The 8,707-nt window shown below is 49.8% G+C and overlaps 1 protein-coding gene across 1 annotated transcript; it reads left to right on the top strand.

Moving 5' to 3' along the window:
• Positions 1–415: 415 nt before the first annotated feature.
• On the top strand, positions 416–8,272 carry THNSL2 (threonine synthase-like 2 (S. cerevisiae)). The gene is made up of 8 exons (XM_009703342.1): positions 416–648; positions 1,341–1,535; positions 1,800–1,952; positions 2,660–2,890; positions 3,766–3,914; positions 6,683–6,808; positions 7,744–7,883; positions 8,005–8,272. The coding sequence occupies exons 1-8, from the start codon at positions 426–428 to the stop codon at positions 8,270–8,272; spliced, it is 1,485 nt and encodes a 494-aa protein (XP_009701644.1). The 5' UTR covers positions 416–425.
• Positions 8,273–8,707: the final 435 nt, after the last annotated feature.

Genomic DNA, 8,707 nt, shown 5'->3' with positions numbered 1-8,707 from the left:
TTTTTTTTTTTTAATTTTGAAACTCCAGCTTTTGCAAATAGCCTGTAGGGGACATGACGTGCTTGCGCAGCGACTTCTGCGCCGTCAGGGCTTTTGCTCAGGCTGGGAAACATCTCCGGGGCAGAGTGGGAAGGGCGCAGGGACAGCAGGACGAGGAGGTTTTAGCCACTTCGGTGCAAATCCCAGGCAACACTTCCACTGCCTGCAAAACGCTGCGTGCCCTCCACCATCCCCGCTGCTCCAGCTCCCCGCGACTTTTTTTTGGGAGGAGGTGGTTTCTCCCCTGAGGAGCTCTCTCTGCCCACATGGGAAGTTTTTGAGGGAGTCAACTTGGGATGTGGGGCTGTTTCCAGTGGCGGGGGGGGGGGGGTGGGGGGGGGATGCTTTGGGGCCCTGGCAGTGACTGCGGTCCCTCCCCAGCACCCATGGAGTACGTCAGCACGCGGGGAGGCACAGGGACCGTTGACTTTGAGGGAGCACTCTTCTCTGGCTACGCGCCCGATGGGGGCCTCTTCATGCCCCAGCGCATCCCCTCGCTGGACAGGGACACCCTGCGGAGGTGGAGCCGCTTCTCCTACCCGGAGCTGGTGAAGGAGCTATGCTCCCTCTTCATCACGGCCGAGCTGGTCCCGCGGAGCACGCTCAACGGTGAGCCTCAACCCTGCGGGGAGCTGCTTGCAGGATTTTGGGGTGTTCAGATGCATTTGCCTGCCTTTGCCCCATCCCCTTCGCAGCCCCCAAAGGATGGAGCCTGATGCACCGTTGCCTGCTCCTTTCTGTACCCTATTCTCCTCCGTCTCCTTGCTGGGACTTGTTACCTTCTGGTAAAGCGTCCCCTGTGTGCGGATAGGGATTCTGGTGACTGCAATAGTGATAACTGATGCTGTGGCCCCACTTGCTGCTCTGCTGGGCTCCAGACCTGCCCTCTCACCAGGGCTTTCTGCTGCTCCACGCTCTTGTTGAGATCCTATTTTAAATGTTTTTAACATTTAACAGCTATCACTTCCACCAGAGGGCAGCTACAACCTCTGTCTCAACAGCGCGTTATGATAAAATTCAGGTTTCCTGTATTTTATATTTTAACACAGTGTGCTCTGATTGTGTCGAGTGTCCCCTGGGGTTACTTACCATAAAGCTATCAAGCACAATGATCTGGGCTGGTTTACTCCTAATAACTAAGAATAATTTGTTGGATATCGTGTCACCTCTCCAGCAACTGAGAGTCTTTGGTTGTGCAGGAAGCTTCCCAGGAGCATGAAGAGCATGGATTCAGGCAGCCATGGGTCAGAAAAATACTCCTCTACCTAATCTAACAGCCCCTTTAACCATTTTCCCTCTAGACCTGATCGACAGGGCCTTCAGTAGGTTCAGACGCAAGGACGTCGTCCATCTGTCCAGGCTGAAAGATGGGCTGAATGTTTTGGAGCTCTGGCATGGGGTTACTTATGCGTTTAAGGATCTGTCCTTGTCCTGCACAGGGCAGTTTTTACAGTACTTCTTGGAGAAAAAGCAGAAGCACGTCACTATTCTGGTGGGTGAGTATGCCTCTTGAGGGGGGGGGGGGGGGTAAAATTTCTCCGCAGGTCTTTACCTTGAGAGCCATCATCCCGTGGCCTTCCTCATAGATACCCCAGAGAGGTATTGCCTTGTGAGTGATCTCTGGGCAATGCCAGGGTGGCTGCTCTAGCCAAAAACATCTCATGGAGCATCTCTGCATCTTTTTCTTAAAGTGCAGCAATGCAGGTTTGGCCGACGCATCAATTTTTTGCTTTTCTTGCTTCTCCCTTGTTTTGAAACAGGGACTTCAGGGGACACAGGGAGCTCAGCCATCGAGAGCGTGAGAGGACAGAAGAACATGGACATCTTTGTTCTGCTGCCCAAGGGGTTCTGCACCCAGATACAGGAACTTCAGATGACCACTGTCATTGAAGACAACGTCCACGTCTTTGCTGGTTGGCATTGCTATTGGATTGTCCACTTTATGGCCCTACTGTGTCAAAACCATGACCCTAAAAGTCTCAGGGGGCTGCTTCTTGAGCAGCTGCAGCCAGCTGGGTCATTCCCGTCATGGTCACCATGCCCAGACATCTGGCTAAAGGGAGCCTGTAGCAGACGTCCCCAGTTTGATGACCAAGTGGTTCAAGGCTTCCTTTTCTCCTGGCCACAGATCAGGGCTGCCTCCATGCAGGTAGTTGGTGTTTAGCTGCACTGAATTCAGCACCGTTTCTTGGCATTAAAAGGATCGAAAGTCACCCCTTCCCTCTGTCCCCTCACCTTCATGGATGGTCCATCCCCTACTGCTGTGCCATCCCCATGGTTAGGAATCACAGCTGGGTGCTTGACCTGTCCCATGGACTCCTCTGCTCAGCCAGGTCTCACCTTGGCATCTCACAGGGGATGCAGACGTTTGCCTTCTTGGCAAATATATACTTGGAAGAAGCAAAAGGCGAGAGTGCAGTGTCTGCAGAAACCACCCAGCATCCATGTGGTGCTACTCAGCCCCTGGTGTGTACAGCCCCCGAGGCAGATGGGCAGCTCAGGGCATCCCTGACTGTGGCAAACCCCAAGGCTGGAGACTGACCCTACTTCTGAGCAGAAATACCTTGTGCGTGATGAACTGATGTTGGCAGATCTAATCTTTCCTTTCTCCTTTTGACAGCTCATGGGAACAGCGATGAAATCGATGAGCCGATCAAGGAACTGTTCGCTGATGTCGATTTTGCCAGAAAATACAATCTGATGAGTTTGAATTCGGTCAATTGGTCTAGGATTATGGTGCAGATCGCTCACCACTTCTATGCTTACTTTCAGTGTGCCCCGTCCCTGGATACCACCCCGCTGCCAGTGGTGGAAATTGTTGTGCCAACAGGAGGAGGAGGAAATATCACAGGTGAAGGGGCAAAAAGATAGGTTAGATAAGGAAGAGAGAGAGTGCTGTGACCTGTGGGCTAGAAGCGCTTTGCAGATACTAGGTATTGCTATTTATTAAAACACCCACTCGCTGGTAGGATTTCTTCAGAACCACTTATATTTTCTTACTCATATATGGTTATTACTCATTCAGATGTCACTGATGATTTGCAAGTTGCAGAAAATCCCAAACCACTCTTTGATGATGACTGTAGCTATCTTGAGGATGGGCACACTAGAAGAGAACAGAATGTGTTTGATCCAGAAAAGAGGGAAAATACTGTGGCTCTGATTTCCTAATGTGAGACGTTAACAGAGGTGTGGAGTCCTGCCTGGTCCTTCTCTGGTTTGCATGGTAGCGTGCAGTCAAGAGAACCACTCTTAATTGCCTAATCCAGCCTTCTAAATATGAGTCCTTGATTGCCTCAATCCCAAAATAGGCATACAGCTGTTTTATGAAAGCAGTAAGGGATTCAATGCCCTCAACTGCATTCACTGCACTTTCCAGCTGCCCATCTGAGGCAGTATTAATAAGGTGCAAGAGCCCAAAAGCTTCATCTCTCTTGTTTGAATGGCAGCTACTTGACCTCTCAGTCCCCTGCTCATCCATCTTCAAATGTGGAGATGCCCAAGGGTCAGTGGTTGATGGCAGGTAGAGCATTGCATCCCTGGATTTTATAATCTAGTGCTCTACCAAAACATTAAAGACAGATATCTGAGAGTCCATTAGGGAACATCATTTGTGCCTGCTTCTGAACTAGATGCTCAATCAATTTGTACAATGACTTCTTTGCTAAATCACCTTTAAATGTTTCTTCGTCAAACACGCATGTATTTTTTTCACTTTTTTTCTAGCTGGCTGTATTGCCCAGAAAATGGGTCTCCCGGTTCGACTTGTTGCTGTGGTTAACAGCAACGACATCATTCATAGGACTGTTCAACATGGAGATTTCTCACTGTCAGAGAGTGTGAAGGCTACGTTAGCATCAGCCATGGATATTCAGGTTTGCAATTAATTGGCCAAAATGGGAAAATAGCAAATATCATGTATTTTTATATTTTTTTTTCCTTGCACTCTGTTCTACCTAGTTTATGAGAGCATAATTTTGCCACTGGCAATGCCTCTCAGTGATGCATTAAGAGGTGTGAGTCATATTGAGCATTTATGCTGCAGACTGCTGAGCTGAGATAGATCAAATACCTTCTTCCTCACTTTTCAGTGCCGAACTTTGTAATCTTCATTGTTAAATGCTGGGTTTCTGGGGTTTCATGATGTGCAAGGTTAGCTAGAGAGGATCATTTTCTCAAAATGTCACGCTTTGAAAATGATAAATCCCATCTGTCTCAAGGACTTTTTTGAGGCTTCTGAAAGGTTCCACCAAGAGCAAGAGAAGAGACCAGGAAGAAGATAGGGAAACCCAGAAGAAATGCCTCGTCTATGGCCATCTGCAGCTTGCTCAGAGCAAAACAAGTCTCAGCAGGCAGGCAAAGGCCTCAGAAATGAAAAGTCATGGAGGCAGAGAAACCAAGCACCTGGAAGCAAATACCTCCCATTTCATACCTACCCTGTGATCAACAGGGATTGGATCTACTTCCAAACAAGTGACCAAAGTGTGAAACACTTGGTGTTGTATCACTGTGGCCTTAAGCTAACTGGATATTCCAAAAGCTGTTTGAACAGATTGAGAGGACGTGGGAGCCTGGAGGAACTGTCATACTTTGCAGTCAGTAAGTCGTCATGCCCCTAGCACCAGGTTGCTGTGATCTGCAGCTTGACTTTCCTCACGAAGCGTGAATTTGTGGGGCTCCTCAGATCTCAAAGGGTAACTGGGCTGCTCTCTTGGCCCGTGTCCCTTCAGTTGTGGTGGTCTGCTGAGGCACCTAAGTATGTGCCAGACTTTGGGATCATGAGAGAAGACAGCCAGGTGAGGTGATGTCCTGAGATTCCCAAGGAGCTGTATGGGTGTATCCCTCTGCACATCCCTCTCCATGGCTGCATGGGACATCATCATTCAGCTCACATCTGAAGCATCCAAGCAAATATTTCCATAGCTTAACAGATCATTCATGCTGGAGGGGAATTCAGGAGGTCCCTACTTGGGACCTGCTCAAAGCATGGTCAGCCCTGAGGTCAGACTGAGCTCCTCAGGGCTTTGTCCAGTTGGGTGTTGGAAACCTTCAAGGATAGAGAGTGCACAGCCTCTTTAGGTTGCCTCTTGTGCAGACTAAGCTAAAGCAGAGAAAACTTTCCAGTTAGACACTAACTGAAGAGTTGAAAGTGAAGCGGAAAGTCTAGTGTAGATGAGCCTTGTAAGGAGCAATTCCAGGAGAATCACAGCAGATGCTGTGTCTTTGCAGTACCTAAAGCCAACTAGGCTGTTCTCTGGCCCTGAGGTCAGGAAGCACCATCTGCTCATGTCCACATGCCAAAACTTTCCTTGGAAACAGTCCCCAGCAAGACCTGTCCTCCAAACTGAACCCGAATGTTCTCCTGGACAACTCTAGTGGCATGGGACAAAGCCAGACCAGAGAGCTGGCTAACAGCTTAAATGGCAAGGCCAGTGCTTGCACCAGTGTCTTGGCCCAAGTCGACTTACTGGTGTCAATGTAGTGATCTGTAGTGGAAACGGTAAGGCTGGTATGGAGGTGAAGGGGAAGGTCTGGATGTGGGAGCAGCAGAAGGAAGGACAGGAGAAGGGATGTCGGGAGGATGATGCTGGAGGCACCTCCAGTAGCAAGTCATTGAGGTCCAGGCATACTGACATGTAGCTTCTCAGGATGGTCAGGTTGGGAAGTAGAGGACAACCTAAAACAGAGGACAGCCCAAACCAAAGGGCAGGCTACGCCCCAGCTAGACTGAAGATTACAGGCTGAAGGCTCTGAGAGATGGTGGTGGGAAGATGAAGAACAGGAGTGGGGCCGTAAGGCACCCAGGTAAGGACACGGAAGGCTGAGTAAGTCCTGATGACTCGCCAAGGTAGGACCAGATGGAGAGACTAAAGGTCACAGGCACTGTCAGCTGCTAAAAGGTATAAAGAGCTCATCCAAAACCAGCACTTGAACCCAGGAGATGTGATGAGGACTGGATAGTCAATGCTCCTTGTCCTGTCTGTCCCTACAAGGTATCTTGGCCAAACCACCTGGGTGAATGTTTCTTGATGCTTGTGAGCGTGCAGGAATGAGACAGTGAGCAGCAAAATTGGTTTGAGACCCTCTTGTATGGGCTTGCACCAAGTTTTGCTGCAGTGTTGCGACATCGATTGCTACATAGCCATACAGGCCAGTCGGGCCCTATATGTGCTTTATATGTTCATAAAGATTATCGGTCAGCCCTGCAGGGAGCTGCGTGTCTCATTAAGTCATGCAGGAGCTGTGTGACTCACAGCAGCATCTGCAACACTGAGTAAACAGCTGGATATTTCTGGTTCTCAAATACATAGCGTGTTATTAGCCTGGGTTCCTCAAGGTGATTGTACAGATGTGGTCACACCGTTGATTTATCAGTCGCCCCTTCATTAGTTCTTTTTAATCTGATAGTCACTGCCAGACTGCTCTGACAGGTCGGAGGTCTGAAAGACATCACGTTCCCAAAGACTTGTCTTGGGATGTAGGTGTGAAGGGGGAAGACACAAAGCCCACCCCAGCTTCCACCAGGAAAAACTCAGTGGTAGGACCTCAACCCCAATTAGACATCAGAGAATCCACATAGCTGCTCTCCCCCTGAGACAGACGCTCGAATTTCCGCTGCTCACCTATTGCCTTGTTATCCCAGGAGCCTTACAACATGGAGAGGATCCTCTGGCTGCTCTCGGGCTCCGACAGCTGCCTGATGAAAACGCTGATGGAGCGATTCAGTGTATTGAAAAGCCTGAAGCTGCCAGAAGATTTGCACAGAAAGGTCAGTTCCTCACAGGCGCAACACCGTGTGTGTGTGTGTGTGAGGCGATTTACTGCTAGTTGCTTTCAACTCATTTTCAGAATAAAAATGTGATAGCGGAAGGTTTCCAACCCAAAATTTAAGTTTGAGGCCAGAGCAGAAGTTTTATATCAATGCACGTGGGTGGAGATGTTAAAAACCCCTTTTTAATTATGTTTTTTAAAAGGAACCTCTTTCTTGTTTGCAAAACTAGTTTAAAGATGCGTACAGTTATTTAAGTAGGATATGAAACCACCACATCCTTGGTCACTCCAGCGCCGGTGTTGGCCAAGGCATTGTGCGGTGGGTGCCAGCAGAAACTGAGTGGGGCATTTGGGAGTGGGTCTGCTGGGTTTGGTGCTGCAATTCAGGCTCAGTGTTGCGGTGAATGAGAACACAAACACAAAGCAGAGAGAAATGAAAGAGAAAGCCAAATATTTGAATTGTGAGGCTCTTTGGGCCAGATGCAAAGTCCTGCCTCTTCCCATCTGACATGCGCTGTCCCCCACTGAGCATCCTTTAACCGGTGCCCGCTGCTGCTTGCACAGCCGCAAAATGAATACTAAAAAATTACCTTATTAAAAGAAAGAAGAGCTGTTACACTAAGCGGATTTTACAAGCCGTCAGAAACTCCCTCGGAGTGTTCAAATAACAGTGCAGAGCTGAGGAGCTGAGTTTCAGCCCCTCTCCAGTGATGCTCCCAGCACCTGGGGATGGAAACCCCTCAGTTGCATCCCAGCTCTGCGGTTGTTTCCAGCAGTGCCTTATCCCCCTTTTCCTTCAGTCCCTGGGGAACCTAATCTTCTAGCCTCCCTATTTCCAACTGCTTTGCTGAGTGCCCACAGCACAAGCCTGGCTGGGAACGCGTAGGGTGGTGATGCCCCGTGCAAACCTCCCTGTTTCTCCTGGGGCTGCAGCTTTCCGAGACCCTACGCTCATGTTCAGCCTCTGATGAGGACATCGTGCGAGCCATGCAGCGCTGCTGGGAGGAAAACCACTACCTGCTGTGTCCCCACTCCGCCGTGGCTGCCCACTACCACTACTCGCAGCCAAGTGGGTAAGGACAGCCGTGGTCGGGAGCATCAGGGACCGGAGCATCACTTCCCCCTTGCTGCTGCAGCATCTCCCGCTCAGGGCTCACTTACATCAAAACTTTTCTTGCTTTCATTCCTTTTCAGCACACCCCGGTGTTGCTTAGCTCCAGCCTCTGCGGCCAAATTTCAAGATGCCCTCTTCCGAGCTGGCCTGGTTCCCCAGCTCCCCCCTGAAATCACTGCTTTAACAGCGATGGAGACCAGGTCCACTCCCTTGGAGCGGGGACAAGACTGGGCACAGGCGCTTCGGGAGCGGATCAAAGCCACGGCACAGCAGTGGGAGGCACAGAGGGGTCAGTTGGTCCCCCCAGGACAGTGGGCCATCACCGGGCAGGGAGTCACACAGACCTGAGCTACCAGGGCACGGCTGGCCAATGACTCCCAGGGCTCATTTTCCATTCCCAGGAGAGCTCCATGTTATGCTGGGAGAGGAGCCTACGCTCTCTATGCAATGAATTATTAGCAAGAACACACTTTGCCGTTGAATTATATAGACTATTTCATAACACTTTCAGTAAAGAGCTCTGCAATTGTATCCCCTTTTTCTAGTAATTCATAAAATCTGATTGATACTCTGAATAAATCTGCCTGTTCCATCATTACAGAAAGCTCCCTTAGCACTTCCCACAGCCACCAGCTTCCTGAGCATTATCCAGGGATTCTGGCCCTGTGCTGGGATGCTCAGCCCAATGATCCCAGTAGCACCCGAGATGCTCAACGGGAAACACATGCAGGGCCGGAGTGGATCTGCTTTATCCATCCCCATAAGTTAAGCAGTGCCAGGGAT

This window comes from Cariama cristata, unplaced genomic scaffold (genome assembly GCF_000690535.1).
Source record: "Cariama cristata isolate BGI_N322 unplaced genomic scaffold, ASM69053v1 scaffold4767, whole genome shotgun sequence".
Classification (NCBI taxonomy): Eukaryota; Metazoa; Chordata; class Aves; order Cariamiformes; family Cariamidae; genus Cariama; species Cariama cristata.
Note: the sequence above shows the minus strand (reverse complement) of the source record. Positions and strands in the feature narration are given on the sequence as shown.

Excerpts from the sequence above, each read along its gene's own strand:
- THNSL2 (XM_009703342.1), top strand. The coding sequence starts at position 426 with ATGGAGTACGTCAGCACGCGGGGAGGCACAGGGACCGTTGACTTTGAG. Across the intron at positions 2,891-3,765 it reads AGGAGGAGGAAATATCACAG|CTGGCTGTATTGCCCAGAAA; the intron begins GTGAAGGGGCAA and ends CTTTTTTTCTAG. Across the intron at positions 6,809-7,743 it reads CAGAAGATTTGCACAGAAAG|CTTTCCGAGACCCTACGCTC; the intron begins GTCAGTTCCTCA and ends CTGGGGCTGCAG.